General features: G+C 34.1%; 1 protein-coding gene across 4 annotated transcripts in view; it reads right to left on the bottom strand.

Moving 5' to 3' along the window:
• LRRC63 (leucine rich repeat containing 63) overlaps positions 1–18,901 on the bottom strand; it is a 50,839-nt gene that overhangs the window by 16,470 nt on the left and 15,468 nt on the right. For all 4 annotated transcript variants that reach the window (XM_074217093.1, XM_074217092.1, XM_074217094.1 and 1 more), the window contains 3 exons: positions 15,232–15,392; positions 9,967–10,065; positions 6,404–6,540 (listed from right to left, as the gene is read on the bottom strand). In XM_074217093.1, the coding sequence (XP_074073194.1) occupies positions 6,404–6,540; positions 9,967–10,065; positions 15,232–15,392 (397 nt within the window). The remainder of the gene's footprint in view (positions 1–6,403; positions 6,541–9,966; positions 10,066–15,231; positions 15,393–18,901) is intronic.

Below are 18,901 nucleotides of genomic sequence, written 5' to 3'. Positions count from 1 at the left end.
AGATTGGCACACATTTGTTTTTTTTTTTTTTTGCATGGCTTCCAGAGAGGGTGAGGGTCCAAGTTCATTCACATCACATGCAACATGATCTGGACTGGTGATGAAGGAAGGGCTACCTTCTCCTTTCCCCTTTTATCCTGTGGCCCAGAGAAATGAGCTTGGGATTTTGATTTGGGTTAGTGCTTAGTGCAGGTGGTAGAATCCTCACCGAACCCTGAAGCTCAAGCCATGGAGGAAGGATTTCCTGCCAGAATTTGCAGCTATCTAACAATCCAGATAAAAGAGAAGTAGCTTTACCAAAATCATTTCTAATAAGAAAAAATATTTAGAAACACTATTAATATGTAATATATCATGTATTTAAAACAAGAAACAAAACTGATTACCAGTCAGATGGCATCAATTAAGGTGAATACATTTGTAAATTATCTTTCCATAGAAAATAACTTCATTTTATCACTTTCGACATTCTCTACTGATTGCATTCAAGATCAATAAAGAGTAATTTTGATCCAAATATACCTTTAACAAAACTAACTTCTGCAGTTTCTAAACTTATTGCTAGAGAAACCAGGTGGGTTCAGTGGGCAGAATGCTGGGTTTGGACTCACAAAGACCCAAGTTCAAATCTGACCTTAGATACTTACTACTTGGGGAAGTCAAATAACTCTGCCTCAATTTCCTCATCTGTAAAATTAGCTGGGGAAAATGACAAACTACTTTATTAGCTTTGGCAAGAAAACTCCAAATGGGGTCATAAAGATTGAACAAGAACAAGAGCAAACATATTGCTTTAATACCAAATATTAAATGTCTTTCCATTATGATGAAGATCAAACATAATTATTCTAACAGGAAAACACATCTGATTTGAGATAAGGCTAGAATACATTTAATCACTTCTGGATCTATATGTAAAAGTGGTATCATATAGAAAATACTAGAATATGTTCAGTCACATCTGAATATATGTATACAAATGGTATCATACAGAATCTCAATTTTCCCAGGGCTATTTACTGCTAGCATTTCACATTATAAAACGTGCTTCTTTCTGTTAGTTTACTGTCAAAGATTTAAAGTGGCAGTCCTATATTCTCATTCCTCCTATTTAGGGGCCATGAGGATTGTATATATTCTTCACATAACAACTCAAATATATGGTGCAAATTTATTATTATAGTCATAAATGCTATCCATACAGCATTTCTTACATCTTTATTTCAATGAGATCAAAACCCTCCCCAAACCTCTTTCCCAAATTCCAAACTCTTTACCTTCAACCTTCCATTGTTAGTGCAAATGAACTATTACCATTCTCTTCTCATTACTATTTGCTCAAACTTTCTTTTTCTCTTTGTATATCTTTCCAGTGGATTTTGATTTTTCTTCAAAACTGCACCTGTTTTGTGTCTTTCAAACTCTGATCTGAAACTTCTCTTTCTTTCTTCTATTTGCTTAATTCCTCTAGTCTTTATTTCCCAATTATATCCCAGACAATCTCTACAACTAATCATTCCATTGAATTTTTCCTTTAGTACAGGTTTTTATTACACATCAATAGCAATACTATTACCTTTGAAGTTCTTAAAAGTTGCAAATGTATGGTCTATCTCAAAACCTTTTGGTTTTCTTCTAGTTTACCTAAATAATTAAGTTCTATTATATCATTTGCAGAAGAAAATACAATGGTAACGTAAAACATTCTTCCAAATTAAATTTTTCTTTCTTTTAAATTGTTCCCTGAATTATACAAGCTTTTCTCTTTTAGATAAGAAGCTATTTAAATAGAAATCCTATATTTTTCTTTTCTCTAGTTAGTGAGATCACCTTTCTCCTTTGTAATAAAATAATAAATCTGTCACTCTTCAGGGAAAGAGTGATAAAGGGTTTAAATGTATTTCCATACAAGTTTTATAAAAGTTTTATTTTGGGGGCGGCTAGGTGGTGCAGTGGATAAAGCACCAGCCCTGGAGTCAGGAGTACCTGTGTTCAAATCCAGTCTCAGACACTTAATAATTACCTAGCCATGTGGCCTTGGGCAAGCCACTTAACCCCATTTGCCTTGCAAAAAAAAAAAACCTAAAAAAAAGTTTCATTTTTATTTTTCCTTAAACAAATTTTATAGTGGTATCCCAAAAGTCACTAAAATATTTTAACATTTATAAAAATATTATAACCACGACTTAAAAATTCACACAAAAAAAGTTTACATTTCAGTCACAAATTTAATCTCTAATTAGTTTATGATACCATAAATTATTGCAGGCTGAGGGAAAAGATTACCATCCCCATTAGATGTCTTTATCTGTGCAATTTCCAGCCTGGCCAGTGTTAGGAATTCAGAGAGGACTACTTTTATGAAAACTGAAAGTTCCTCCGTACTCTTTACCATCTTTTTCATTTGCTGATCAGGCCACAGGAAGGTATTGTTTGAATTATCAAGACAAAACACAGACATTATGACAAGAAAGACATGAAGAAGCACTTATTGGCAAAGTCTTTCTTTTTTGCCCACCAAAAGTTAATCAGAAAGTCTGTGATAGTAAGTCCCATTTGCTATTAACAATATGGTAGAGCTATTTTGTAATTCCACCCTTCTCTGATTTTGCTCACATAGTAGTTTCTTAAAAATGTTATTTCCCCTTTTTTTACATAACTTCATGAGAGCAATGATTGCCCAGTTTATAGATAATGGTGATGCTCTTGAGACCTTTCTATTTTTAGTTATCTCCTTCTGAATGGAAAGCTTCCCCTGTTCCTAGGCCAGTAAGAATGTCCCTAAAAGGGGAGGGGGGGGGGGGGTGTTCAGATATCTGTTGACTTTCAAGTATTGGGACCTATCATTGGTACCTTCATCAGGAACCACTTACCTAAAAGAAAACTCAGTCTTGAGCACTTTGAAACCAAGTATTTTACCTATTGATTGACTTCTTTGAAGATATTTTTAACCATATAGATGAGATATCTTTCAATTCAAGGCACTGAAGTTATGTTATAGATGCTAATAAAAATGACAATATTTCTGGATTAAAAATCTGATATATTGAAAAAGAAACAAGAAGCTAATTTTATTGTAGGCTTTCAAATTCCTGGAGGAAGAACTTTACCAGGATGGAATGGAGATAACAAAATCCTGTCAATTTCTTTGAAAAGAAAAATCTCTGAATACCTGAAAACACTTCAGAATGCTGTTATTTTTATTTTGATCCATTGAAGCTGAATTTTATATTCTAAACTTTATCAAAAATATTGACCTAGCCAAGGATGAAAATTTTAAATCTTGTTTTTGTGGTATCCTGATAATGAGCTTTTGTTTGCTTAGCTGGTCTCCTAGGTCAAAAATTTATCATAAGTAGTCTTTATCTGGCAGAATCTCCCAGAGTTTATAGTTTGATAGCATACCTTTCTATTTCTCCCAGCAATTCAATTTAACCTTTACTTTAAGTATTTAGAGTGTTTAGTGTTATTCAAAAACTGTTGGATGCTGTTTATTACATATATGTTTAGTATTGATATTGTCTATGACTTTTAAGCAAAACGTAGTTTTGTTTGGTTTTGGTTTGTAGCCTGAAGTTGAAGAATTTTCCATCAGTGTGTTAGCTGACCTTGAGGCCATGCGCATCCTCATTGAAAGCATTTCATAACATGACTGAGAACATCATGCTAAAAACATGGGAGCAAAGACACATCCTTATTTCACTCCATTGGTGACTGGGAAATCTCAAGAGCATCATCCATTATCCATAACTTGGGCAAGCATGCTGTTATGAAATTGCTGTTCAATACTGGTGAACTTCTTTGGGCAACCAAATTTTGACATAATTTCAAGCATACTTCTTGAAAAGAAAAAAATATATTATTGATTCCATTTTCTGATCTATTCTGCTCTCCTTGTCTCTTTTATAGGTAAATTTATCACATTTACATTCACAGTTCTGATTGTTAGCTATGCATTTCTCTCATTTCCTTTTTTCAAATTCTTTTTAATAAAAAGAAAGTGGTGAGGAGATGAAATGCACAAACGATCATTGTTGCTGTTTAATACAACCTGCTTCTATTTCCTCATTTCTCTTCTTTTTCTCTCATCCAGAACTCAATCATAGGTTCTTATCCTTTCCTTTTAAATTCTCTTTTCAGTTTATCCTCCATAATTAAAGTTTGTTTTCCTTAGGGCTAATCCCTCCATTAATATATATTCCCCTTCCTATTTCTTTTCTCCTTTCTTCCTTTTCCCTCTGTATCCAGCTATGTATAATCTTTTCTTCTTTGATCAGTTTAGAATAAAGTTCAAGTGTATTCTGTTCCACCCTTCCCCCTCCTTTCTCCTTACTAGTGTACTATTCTACTTGCACACCCAATTATGTGATTTTATAATGTGAATAATAATAATAATTTAAGTAAACTTTTTCTCTGAATTCTTGATACAGCTTCTAAGAACCCATAGCTACCTCCATGCCATGATGATCAGAATTGTATTTTTATAAATATATGAAATTCTTATTCATATTATTTCAACTACCTTCCATGGAAAATATACTAAATGCATTGGAGCCTTCCCTTTAAGTTTTTTGATATTCTTTGTCACAACATAACTAGCTCACCTCTTTTTCCAAGTATATATTTCCTTGACTATTTTTTTTGTGCTTCTCCTTACAAAAAGTCATTGTTAGTAATATTTTGTGAGCTATTTATACCTTCCATGTTCCTTTTCCTTTCCTGTAATTTGATTCCTGAGACATTATGGTGTCCTATGATTAATAGCCATATTAGTATCAACAAAAAACCATTGATTTGGTCACATTGAGTAGCTCTGGATAGCACTGTATTATTTTAAAAATAAAATTTATGTCTTTCTTTTCAAGGCAGGACATATATATATATATATGTATGTATGTATGTATGTATGTATGTATGTATTTGATTGATGTGTATAATTGCTTAAATTGAGATTTAGGAGGAATTCAGCAATTAGAGGAAGAAACTGTAGGGGTGGAAGCAAGGAAAACATAAGAAGAAGGCTGCCAAGTAGGAGGCAAAAAAAGTGGTCTGGGGACTCATGGGTTTATTCAAGATTTGAAGACATAATTTTTCCTAGGTCTAATCAATCCTGCATAAGTTTGCAACTAAAATTCTAGAAACAACTAAGATTCTAGAAAGCAAAAGCAGAGCCTAAGACTGTGATGATCCCACAGAGGTAGAATTTAGTAAAACTCATCTGAAATAATTATAATTATTATATCTATCATTTATATGGCATTTTAAGGTTTGCAAAATAATCTTTTCATGTTAGCTCATGTAAGCAATCCTTATAAACAGTTTTTATAACTGGGCTTAAGAACTTTTCCACTATTAAGTTTTAAAGAATTAACATTTAAGTGACCCTAGATTTTTAAAAGCACTGACAGATCCCATGAATCTGGGAATACTTTGAGCATAGGTCCTGTGATGGACTTTATGTCTGGCAATGAAGAGCAGCTTAAGTTGAGTATGTCACCCAAGTGACATCTGGCTTATGAAGTCTTCAGTCTAAGAGGTCATATAGCTATGCTGTGCTTTATGCTTTAAAAATAACTTTTCATCCTCATAACAACCCCTGAGGTAGATACAATTATGATCCCAATTTTACAAATAAGAAAACTAACAAAGGTTTAGTGACTTGCCTAAAGCTATACAGTTGGTAAGTATCTGAGACAGGATCTACATTTGGGACATTCAGTGCCATCTCCAATCATCCTGATCCATATTTGGCCACTGGACTTAGATGACTCCAGACAAGAAACAGAGGTTGGTGACTTTGCACAGTACCCCCTTACTCAAATCCAATTCACATATATCCCTGGTGACAAACAACCACACCATCATCTGGAGATGGAGTATCTAGTGGCATATCACCTGAATCAAGTCACAGGTTGCATAAGTACTGACATACAAAACGTATTGAATCAACACCAAGAAAAAGATAGCTTTATGTGCATTTCCTAGTTTCAATTAATTGCAATACATGCAGTCATTAGATTATATGTTATGAAGCAGAGCAAATAACTAGGTCATAAAGGACTACATCATATGATCATTTTTACCAATGAACTTGACTAAGGTCATACATTTAATGAATTAAAAGATCTGGATATGGGTCCATTATTTCTAACTCCAAAACTAAGGCAACTAGGGGGAAAGTTATCTGAATAATCTGAAGTTATATTTGAACTCAGGTCCTCCTGATCTCAGACCTGGTGCTATATCTATTTACCTTAGAATGTTCTACTGTTAAATCAATCATTCATTCAATCATTCAATGAGTATTTATTAAATACTTACTGTATGTGAGGCATTATATCAATAGAATTTCTGAACCAAAAATCCTTCTTGTGTACATAGTTATTTTAAATTTTCATCTTACCCCTTTGGAAGAGAAGTTAGCAAATTAAAGGAAATGATGAATATTGTAAGGTACTTTAATTCTTCAATTTCAGAAGGAATCTCTTTGATGGGATTATTTCTCATGATCAGGACTTGTAAGTTCTTTAAAACAAACACCTACAGAACAGAAAAGGAATAAGAAAATACTTAGGATTAATAAAAGAGTTACAAAGAATGCATATGATTTATTTTTTACTTTTTACTTGCTCAAATGATGATTCTTGAATAAGTAGGATCAGTACAATGAGGTAGATTTAGTATTATATCATTATTATTATTATTATTATTATTATATATTGCCACTGGATCCACGTGACTCTAGAGGAGAAAGTGAGGCTAATGACTTTGAACAGCCCTGCCTCACTTAAATACAATTCATGTGCAAGTCATGAAATCACCTTCCTGATATCATAATATTCTTCAAGAACAAAGGGCAGGGCGGCTAGGTAGTACAGTGGATAAAGCACTGGCCCTGGAGTCAGGAGTACCTGGGTTCAAATCCAGTCTCAGACATTTAATAATTACCTAGCCGTGTGGCCTTGGGCAAGCCACTTAACCCCATTGCCTCGCAAAGAAAACCTAAAAAAAAAGACGAAGAACAGCAACAGCAAATATAATTTAAAAAATCTTCAAAGTTCATAGAATATATTTATTTTTCAACAGAACTATGACATCCTTTCAGTATAAAACAGATGAAATTTAAAATAAATCCTATTCTAGCATATTTCTGACTCTTAACAAATTATGTATTACTTTTATTTTTCTTGCTATATAATGTTTCCAATTTAAAGCTTATCCAACAGTACCCAACTAACAGTTATAGCTTGTGAAATCAGACCAGAAACCCCAACTTAGAGAACAGCTAGATGGCACAGTGAATAGACCTCCGGCCCTGGAGTCAGAGTACCTGAGTTCAATTCTATCCTCAGACTATTACTTAGCCATGTGACCTTGGACAAGTCACTTAACCCCAATGCCTTGTAAAAAACTCCAAAAAAGCAAGAACCCCAACTTAGGGGTCCCTCTCTGATATAGAGAATATTGGATAAATTAGGTTTGCTAAGTCATGTAATAAATGGATATTAAGGAGACAGGTGGTGCAACAAATGTGATTTGCTAGAAGAAAAATCCCAAAGGTGCACTAATGGGAATTAAGTGAAAGAGAGTATATACATTTGAGGGGTATTTGGAGAGGCTTATTTAGAGGTGGCTATGTGCCAAACTATTCAACCTTTCTCAATCTCAAGTTTCCTCATCTATAAAAAGGGAATGAAAGTAAGAGCCCCTACTTCACAAGGATATTTGTGAGGTTTGAATGATGTAATATATATATAGTGTTTTGTAAACATTAAAGTTTTACATATATGTTAGCCAATATTATTGTAAAAGAGATGGTCATTGAACTGGCTCAAGGGATCAGAAAATTTCAATAAGAGAAAGAAACATCACTGATATATAATTTCAGTGAGGGAAATAATTTATCTTCCCTCCCTCTACTTATTTGCTCCCTAGTTCTGAACTTCAGAGAAACCTCAGAGAATAAGTCCAATTCCCTTTATTCATGACAGTCTGACATTCAGTTCTGAATCTCCTCGTCTCTTATAGACTTCTTGTCAATGAGAAAGAGGTGGCCTTTCTCAATAGCATCAATCCTTCTTCCTATGACCTTAATCCCATGCCCCCTTCTCTTTCAGAAAATTGTCCCTTTTAATCATTCTTTCTCATCTTCAATCTTTCCTAATTTACTAGTTCTTTCCTTGTTGCCTGAAAATATATACTCAGGTTTTCCCCTGCTTTTCAAGATTCAATCTATTTTTCCTATATTCTCCTTCCTTTAATACCCGCCCCCAACTCCTTTAAAGAATCATTTGCATTATCTATTACTACTTCGTTACCACCCCACTAACTTTTCAGCCCTCTCTAGTCTGGCTTCTGGTCCCAGCACTCTATCAGCTTTCCTATGCTTACCAGTTAATTAACTTTTAACTAATAAATCCAGTAGCCTTTTCTGAGTTTTCATCCTCCTTCATTCTTTTGCAACTTTTCTGATACTATTGATGATCCCCATCCTGGATATTTCTCCCTTGGTTCTGTGACATTACTCTTTCCTGATTCTCCTCCTCCTACTCTGACCACTCTTCCTTAGCTTCCTATGCTACATCATTGTCGATCTCCTGTCCATTATTGTAGTTGTTTCCTAGCATCCTTTTATCTCTCCTCTCTCATATTTTTTTCTGCTGCTAACTCCCAGGAGTTAAATGACTATCTCTACCAATGTGATTCTAAGAATTGTCCCAGAGTCTTAATATACAACCAATCTCTCTCTTCTGAATTCTAGGAATGCATCAACAGCTGCCTGCTGTATATCTCTTCTTGGCATTTTCAAAATGGAACACCCTTCAAAACTTCCTTATTTTTGTTCACATGGTTGTGCTTTAGGAAGATTTTGGGGAGGTAGAGAGGTAGAGGGTAGCCTTCTATGACAGATTGTAAAGAAGTTTTATTTTTTATGTCAGATAAGTCTTACCATATTGTATCTTGATTTTGTCAAACTTAATAGAGAAGTAGGAAGACCAGTTGGGAAATTATTGAAATAGCATAGGGAAAAGTAGTAAGGACTTGAATGAGGGAGGAGGTTGTATAGACAAGGGGATGAGTATGAAAATTTGCAGGTAGAATTCAAGAAGACTTTTCAATTGATTGAAGTGAAAAAATGAGGTGCTAAGGATGATCATAAGGTTGTGAATCCAAGTGACTGGAAGGATGATAGTCTCCTTGAGATAAAAGGGGAAGTAAGGTGAAGGTGCTGTTCTAGGAGAAGAGATGATGGGTCTCATCTTGGACATGCATGCTGAATTTGGAAAAATTGCACAGTGCAAACTTTCTCCTTCAATGCTATTTCTTATATACCTTGAATTAACGAGAGGGAGGGAGGGAGGGAGGGAGGGAGAGAGAGGGAGAGAGAGAGAGAGAGAGAGAGAGAGAGAGAGAGAGAGAGAGAGAGAGAGAGAGAGAGAGAGAGAGAGAGAGAGAGAGAGAGAAGTTACTTGACTAGATTACCTATTTAGCATAATAATTTTTAAAGGAGTATGGTCTTGAAAGAGTTCATTCTATTATTTGGCTATCAATGTTATTTCCCTAGAGGAACATTTTGTTCCAGTTTATATTAAAGTAAATTAGCTAAAATTATATAGCATCCTTTTTTCATCACTGGTCTCTGATTATTATATGGTCTTTAAACCTCCATGTTGGTGTTGGATCTATAGTTTAAGTCATTGAATGGCATATTAATATGCACTAAAATCAAACTTTAACTCTGTCTTCAGTGTCTATGTCACTGGGCCACCAGATTTTTTGGCATAAAAGAAATTAAGCAATTAAATAAATCCAAGCTATAAGCTATCTTATTATGAATTCTCTTCCCTAACAAATATAGGTAATAAGAATAGGACACTATAATTAATATTTTTCTAATTGTGAGACTGATTAACTGAATACTAACAACAAAATTCAATATTAAGTCATAACTAGAATTAGACTCACCTCTGTGGGAAAGATAGATAAACTATTGAAGGCTAAGTTAAGATATACCAACTGATAAGCCAAAATGCCAAAGTTTGGACATCTTTCAATAAAGAAACCCTGGGGGAAATTGAAAACAAAAGGTATCAATGTTTATATCATATATTAATCAATCTTTTTTCTTCACTTTTTAAAATACACCTTTCTGACTTTTCCCTCTACAAATCCATAACTTAAAAATTTACTTTTACATACTACAATTCTTAAACAGTTATAAAATCACTTTAGGTTTCTTGGGTACCTTTTTAAAAAAATCATTTAATTGTTTAAAATCTGTTGAAATTGAAATAACAATTAAGTCATATTGAATTAATAAAATTTGGCATATTACATTTGCAATTTTATAGACATTTCAAGAGAAAATCATATTGGAACCAGCTAAGATCACCAACTTTTTATAGTTCCTTAAAATGATATGTCTGTATTTGCAGACTGATCCAACAGAAAGTTACTTAGAGTAGACTAAATACCACTGCCTTGTTGTGGCAGAAGACTTGCAAAGCTCAATGAAACTCTGAGGTATTCCATGCAGATGGACAGTTCATAGTGAACAGTTCAAAAGGTGATTTACTGAAAAGGAAATAGCAAACCACTCCCATCTCTTTGTCAAGAAAACCCCATGGACAGTATTAAAATGATAAAAGCTTTAACACCAGGAGATGAACCCCTCAGAACAAAAGGTATGTAGCATGCTACTAGTAAAGAGCAGAGGCCACCTACAAGTAGCTCCAGTACAAATGAAGCAGCTGGGTCAAACCCAAAAGAAAAGTCAGCTGTCTGTAATATATATTGAAAGAGTGATATACAATGTTGTAAATATCAATATTGTATAGACTTGTAAGATCTATTAACCATTCTACAGGAAAAGAAAATATTAAAATTTGACATCTGACTATTAGTGAACTTAAATTGATGGGAAGGGAGGGTTTAATTCAGGTGATCATCACATATTATACTGGGGGCAAGAATCACTTTGATGAAATGGAGTGGCTCTCATAATCAATAAAAGGGTGAGAAAAGTAGTACATCTGAAAATGAAAAAATGATTTTTGTTTAAATCCAAAGAAAAGTCTTCAATATATCAGTGATAAAAATCTTTGCTCAGATCACTGATTCTGAAGAGACCATAGTTGATCAGTTCTATCAGTTCTATGAAGAATTACATCTTCTAGAAAGAACATTTTTTTCAAAAAAAAAAAAGATGTCACATTCATCATTGGATGCTAAAGTAGGAAATCAAAAGATAATTGGAATAACAATTCCATTGGCAAATTTGTCCACAGAGTATAAATGGAGCAAGGCAGAGACTAATAGAATTTTATCAAGATAATTTACTGGTCATAGAAAATAATTCTTTTTCAACAAACCAAAAGGTAACTCTACACATGGATATCACCAGATGGTCAATATCAAAATCAGACTGATTATATATTTTGTAGACAAAGATGGAGGAGCTCTACAGTCAGTTAAACAAATTCTAGAATTGACTATGTATGGCTCAGATCATGAGCATATTCTTGCAAAATTCAGACTTAAATTGAAGCAAATAGGGAAAATCATCAACCTACACAGTTATGACCTAAATAACATCTTTTATGAATATGAAGTGGAAGTGATGAATAGATTTAGGAGAATAGATCAAGTAGATAGAGAGTCTGAAGAACTATGGACAGAACTGCCAGAAGTAGCAACAAAAAAAAACATTCCAAAGAAAAAGAGCCAGAAAGAAAAATGTCTTTCTGATGGGACTTTACAAAAATAGCTAAGATATCTGGCCACTGAACCCAGATGGTTGTGGAGTAGAAAGTTGAGACTGGTGATGTTGCACAGCAACCTCTTACTTAAATTGGACTCGCTTTCATGTCATGGCATCACCTCTCTCTGATGTCATGATCTTCTTTGAGAACAAAAGATAAGGAACAACAACACAAATAGCTGGGGAAAGAAGGAAAGTGAAAGGTAAAGGAGAAAGAAAAAGACATACCCATCCGAATACAGAATTTGAGAGAACAACAAAGAGAGATAAGGTTTTCTAAAATGAGCAATGCAAAGAAATAGAAGGAAACAACTGCATGGAAAAGACTAGAGAGCTCTTCAATAAAATTAGAAATATAAAAGGAATGTTTCATGTGAAAATGAGAATCATAAAAGACAAAAATGGTAGGGACTTAACAAAAGTCAACAAAAGTTGAAGAGACTAAGAAGAGGTGGCAAAAATATACAAAAGGACTTTACAAGACAGATCTTAACATCACCAATAAGTATGATGGTATGGTTACTGATCTATAATGAGACATTCTGGAGAATAAAGTCAAGTGAGCCTTAGGAAGCACTGTCAACATTAAGGCTAGTGGAGGTGATGGGATTCCAAGAAATATTTAAAACTCTAAAGATGATGCTGTTAAAGCTGCACATCAGGATGGTGATCAGCACATGAATTGGATTTGAGTGGGGGGGGGGGTGCTGTGCTAAGTCACCAGTCTCACCTTCTTTTCAGAGTCATATAGGTCCAGTGGCCAGATATGAATAAGGATGACTGGAGATGACCCTGGATGCGAAGCAATTAGAGTTAAGTGACTTGATCAGGTTTACTCAACTAGTTAGTGTCAAGTGTCTGAGGTCAGATTCGAACTACCTTAGCTACTCACTACTCTGACAGCAGAAAATGAAGAATTGAGAAGCCTCTTGATGAGGTTAAAATAGGGGAATATAAAGCTTAAAGTTTAGCATTAAATAAACAAAGAAAAAAAGGAAACTAGGATCATAGGAACTGTTACTATCACTTTTTTAGTAAATGGAGGAGAAATGACAGTGGTCAAGTTTTATATATTTGGACCCACCAATCACTGCAGACAGAAAATGAAGTCATGAATTAAAAGATGTTTTCTCATTACAAAGAAAGCTATGACAAACCTGGAAAGTATACTAAAAGTAGTCATGATCTTGCCAAAGAGGTCCATGGATTCAAAGCAGTGGTTTTTCCAATTGCAGTGTATGACTGTGACAGTTGGACTATGTTTTGCAAAAGATTTTCAGAGAATCATTTAGGACTCTGCAGCTGACTTGGGAGTCAGAGAAGTAAATCTGGAAAGAGACTACTCCAGCAAAAGCCCTATTCTGGGAAGTCCTGGGGAAGAAATTTCCAGGGCCAAGACAACTACATGAGACACCTGGGATACAAGATGAAATGAGCTGATTTAAGTTAACATTGGTTCACTTAAGTTATCAGGTTACAAGAAGAATTGCTATTATTTAACATTGATGATCATTATTGTACTGTTTGGTCTTTTGCTTCATAGTATTTATATTTACCAACTTTTTGTGGTGACATTGCTGATGAGTACATGTCCCCTCTAAGATGAATACATTGTGTGTTCTCTAAGTGGCTTGATCTGTGACATGTCTAAGGCATTTTTAACAAGACTTGTCTTTTTGAAGGATACATAAAATTATGATTATCAGTTCATTCAGATTCTGTGAAATTAATGGAAATATGGGATTATGATTGGTGATATATTTTCTTTTTTGAGTTTAAGTGCCCTAGTTTATAGCCACTAATTTGGCAGAATTAGCAGCAGATTAGGAAGGTGCAATTGTGGATAAAGGTGGAATATGTGGTTGAATATAGTGCTGAACATATACATTTTCTTTTGATGTTTTGTCTGATCCATATATATATATATATATATATATGATATGCATATCCATATATAAATATATGTATGTATAAAGTTAGCACCAAATGGGGAGACTGTTGAAATTTATGTTAATTCAATGATTCACTGTTCCCAGCCCTACTTGTCAAGTATTTGCTAGGGGAGGTTCTATTGGAGAAGGTTTCACCAAGTGTGCAACTTTTTGTGTTATCTGCTCTGTGAGGTATGTCTGCAAATGTCTATACATTTCTTGCTACTTTGGGAGGGAACTGAAATGCAAGGGGTTAACTTCTTTTACTGAGGTGGACCTATTTGAATGACCTCTAAAGTTTCCAATAAAAGCTGGCTCTGCTTTGAAGCCATCATGTGGCAAGAGATAATTCTTTTATGTGCTGTGTTTCCTACCTCTGAAGCAATCTGAGGGTCTAACTATGACCTTTATACAATCATTTGGGAAACACAGACATGTTCCAAGACCTAGTGTTACCATGGCAAAAACAATGAATTGTCAGAAGACCTGAGTTTTGATGCCTTCCAATGTGGCTATGAATAAGTTCTCTCATTTTAAAAATAAAAATCATGGAAATATCTTCCTCATATGTTTATGGCAAGAAAATCACTTTGTAAATCTTAAATGTGCACTGTTTTTCTCTAGAGATTCAACAGAAAAGACCACACACATCACAGAGGAAAATGCAACAGTACATATTCTTATATAAATAAAACAAAAAAGCAGAGTATTAACTGAGGATGCAATTTTTTAAAAATGAAAATCAATAAATTAATTTTTTAAATACATGAAGATTAAAGAAACTGGGTCGAGAAGAAAGTCTAGAGAAATGGTCAATAGACCATGAGACAGAAATAACACAGAAACAACAGTCTTGCATGACTAAGTTACTATAAACTTTACAGCCTTATCTAATCATTTATTCCTATTTTCTCTCTTATTTCACAGCAAACCTCACCAAAGACAGATCAGTTTGATAAATATAATCAGACATTATGGATCTAATTTACAATGTCTTCCACAACCTTAGGAAGGGTAAAATCTCCAAAGATCATCTTCATTGTATAGCCTAAGTGATGTTCCCATTGCTAACAAGATGGGAGAAAGGAGGCCTCAATAATGGTGGCAATGACAGAGGAATTAAACATCAAACTGATCTGAGGGCTAGAGGTCAGGAAAGCTTGAAGTTTACTAGTTGTGTTTCCCAGTTGGCCTCCAACTCTAAGATATCATAAGCAAGAACACTCTATTACCCCAACACACTGGAAGATGGAGAGTTTATTAAAATGACTTTAAATGAAATCACTAAGCATTTATTAAATGCTTACTGAATACATAGAACTGAGCCTTAAGCTCCCACCTATGTATTAAACAAAGAAGATAGGCCTATGGATGTATTAGTGAGTAATATTTTGTGTAATATTATTGAGCCATCAAAATCTAGATGAATATCCAAAGGAAGCTTCATTTGTAATAGTAAGGTATCATCTAAAATAGTTTGTTTAAAAGGTTAAAGGAAAAAAATACCAATGAATATAATCACAGGAAAAAATATTATACCTTAAGACTAAGTGCATTTTTTGAATAATCATGACATCTTTTAACAGCTATTCTGGCAAGGTTCATTTTTTCTTTATCTGAAAGTGATAATGGTTTTTTACAATAACCCTCACCACACACAATGAATTCTTCCTCAGATTCTGACTTTTCTGGAATAATTTCTAAAAAGAAAAACATGTTAGTGTTATAGGAGATCTGAATGTGTTATCATATTTAACAAAAGTTAAAAGATGAGTCAAGGAGCACTGTATAAGTATCACCTCAATTGTTCATTTGACTGAGATCACAATATTTAGGACTGAACCCATTTTTCCAATTTTAGAGTTTACTCCCTTTTTCAGTTCTACTCCTTGATTTCATTCTACCGGTGAAGGACTGGAGACAAAAGTCACAAAAGGGTCTATGCTATGGGCCATGTTAATTGTCTCATTGGACTCTTAATTTATTGAACTATTCAAACTCTTTGTAGGTAAAGTTTCTCTGGCCTTTCTCCCCCTTTTTACCTTTCAACATCTTTTACCTTTAGCATCAAGTTGGCTAAGTCTCCTGCAGAAGACTATTATCTACACAAATTGAAAAAAGGGTAGAAATATAATTGCATACTTCTAAGCGAAGGTAATGCCAAAAAACCCCTAATAAAATAGATTAAAAAAAATACAAACCTAAAAGAAAACTAAGGAATAATATTTTGTATAATAAACAAATCATGGAAACAATAACTTTGTGATGAAGAGTAATAACAGTGAGATGCTGTACCAAAATTTGTGACAAGCAAATAAAACAATTCTAAGGGAAAAAAATTAATGCAGTACATAAATACTAACAAAACAGAAAAGCAGTGAATTAACTGGGAATGCAATTTTTCTTAAATGAAAATCATAGGGGCAGCTAGGTGGAGCAGTGGATAGAGTACCGACCCTGGAATCAGGAGTCCCTGAGTTCAAATCCGGCCTCAGACACTTAATAATTACCTAACTGTGTGGCCTTGGGCAAGCCACTTAATCCTATTTGCCTTGCAAAAACCTAAAAAAAATTAAAATCAACAAAATAATAAAAAAGGCTAAAGAAAAACCCAAATATATTAAATTTTTTTTGCAAAAACTAATACAATTGAAGAATTACAAATAACTTATTAAGATAAGGGGAGAAATCAAAGTGCCAAAATTTAAAAATGAGCAATGTCAGTTCACAAGGAACAATAAGGGAAATGGGGAAAAATTAAATTCTGTGACTATAAAACTGAGAACCAAAAGAATTGATCTGATGACTTAGTAGTTCCTTCCTACATAGTTCTTCCTATCAAAAAAACCCCTTAAAACAGAAAAATGTGACAAAACTACAGTAAATGAAGCTAAATCAATAAAGAAAAAAAAGGAAACATGCATAAAGTAAAAACTTTTTGAAATCATATAACAAAGGATATGGAAGCAGAAATGATAGAATTTGGCAACAGATTAGAGGGAGTTAAGTGTTTGCATTAAAAATCTCGCCTTCTATGAGAAACCTTTCCTAATCCCTTAATTATAATTCCCCTCCCTCATACTGATGATCTCCACTATAGATATCTTACTGGTATACAATTGTTTTCATATTGTCTCCTCCATTAGACTGTGAGTTCCTTGAGAGTAGGGACTTTTGTTTTTTCTTGTATTTTCAGTGGCACTTAATAAATGCTATTTGTATATTCAGTAGGCACTTAATGCTTACTGATTCTGTGACATTGAGATTGTGAGCTGAGAGACTGGGAGAGTGTTTGGGTTCACAGAACTAACAGGGAAATTCAGAAGAGAGGAAACGGGAAGGATAATGAATTTAGTCTCAGACATACAGAGTTTGACGTGTAGATGGAACATCAAGTTGGAGATAGCCAGTAGGCAGTTGGTGATGTGAGTCTGAAACTCAGAAAAGAATTAGGACTGTATAAAAAGATCTAAGAATCACCTGCAAAGGGATAATAATTGAACCATGGGAGTTGTTGAGATCACCAAGTATAAAGTACAGAATAAGAAAGTATAGCATATAAAGTGAGAAAAGAAAAGAACCTAGGTAAGATCCATGGGTGGTACCACAATTAATGGGGGCATGACTTGGAGGAAGGGTCAACAAAAGATGCTGACAAAGCATGGTATGACAAACTGAATAGAATATCCAGAAAAAGAGGATGATCAAATGTTGTAGAGAGGTCTAAAAGGATGAGGATTGAGAAAATGTCAATAAATTCAACAATTAAAAGAACATTAATGGGGCAACTAGGTAGTGCAGCAGATAGAGCACGAGCCCTGAAGTCTGGAGGACCTGAGTTCAAAACTAGCCTCAGACACCTAATACTTACCTAGCTAGCTGTGTAACTTTGGGTAAGTCACTTAACCCCATTGCCTTGGAAAAACAAAACAAAACAAAGCAAAGCAAAAACAACAACAATGTTGTTTTTTGTTAAAAGAACATTGGTAACTTTGGAGAGCAGCTTTAATTGAATGATGGTGTCAAATGTCAGACTGAAGACTTAAAGAGAATGAGTGGAAAAGTAGAAGTTCCAATTATAGATAGCCACATAAGGGAAAGAAATACAGGATTAAAGTTATTGGAAGGTACTTGGAGATGGACCAGTAATTTTTTTTTTTTAATCATGGAGCTCATGGATGTGTTCACAGGCATCAGGAAAGCAAACACTAGATAGAACAGAACTCTTTTTTTTCCCTCACCCCCAACCTTCCTCTATTTTAAATTTCCATATTTCTGTTGAGGGTACCACTATCCTTAGTCCCTCAGATTTGCAACCTCACATTGTTATTATCAATTACTCACTCTTCTTCATCCCTTTAAGCCATTCAGTTGCCAAATTTTATTATTTTTGTTTCCAGAGCATTTTTCACTTGTGTCTTCTCCCAACTGACAAGATAGCACCTTAGTTTGAACCCTCATAACTTATTATAATCTATTATAATAATAATCTATTATCTGACTAACCTATTATAATAACTTCCTAACAAGCCTTCCTATCTCACATTCCCCCCCCCCACTCCAATATATCCTCTATATAGTTGCAAATACAGATCTGAATGCATGCCTTTTCTACTTAATAAATTCCAGCAGCTCCTACTCCCAACAGCTGCTGTCCTCTCTGCGTCTTTGCAGTGGCCATCCCTACTGCCTGAAATGCTGTCCCACCTCATCTCTGAATCAAAGAATCAATTTAAGATTTAACTTCCTACATGAAATTGTTTCTGATTTTCTCCAATTTCTGTGTTTCTTTATTCCTAAATTAAATTCATCCTCTGTATACTTTTGTACATTTTATCTCACTCATTAGAATGTAAATGTCCTGAGAGCAGGACTATTTTGCTTTTGTCTTAGTGAATAAGATCCTGGTCACAGAATCAGGAAGATCCAAGTTCAAATCTTACCTCAAGCACTTAGAGTTGTGTAACAACCTTTCTCTGTAAAATGGGGATGACACTTAGAGGGCTGCTGTATTAAATTAGATAACACATATAAAGTACTTTTCAAACTTTAAAGTATTCCATAAATGCTAGTTATTATTGTTGCTATTGTTATGATGATGATGATGATGATTACAATTCCTATCACAGTGCACACAGTAGGTGTTTAATTAATGCTTAAGTGATTAATTGAATTAAGTATTAAATAGAAGTACTAATATCTAAGAACT

The sequence above is a fragment of the Macrotis lagotis genome, chromosome 1 (genome assembly GCF_037893015.1).
Source record: "Macrotis lagotis isolate mMagLag1 chromosome 1, bilby.v1.9.chrom.fasta, whole genome shotgun sequence".
Lineage (NCBI taxonomy): Eukaryota > Metazoa > Chordata > Mammalia > Peramelemorphia > Peramelidae > Macrotis > Macrotis lagotis.
This window is presented reverse-complemented; position numbering and strand designations above follow the sequence as displayed.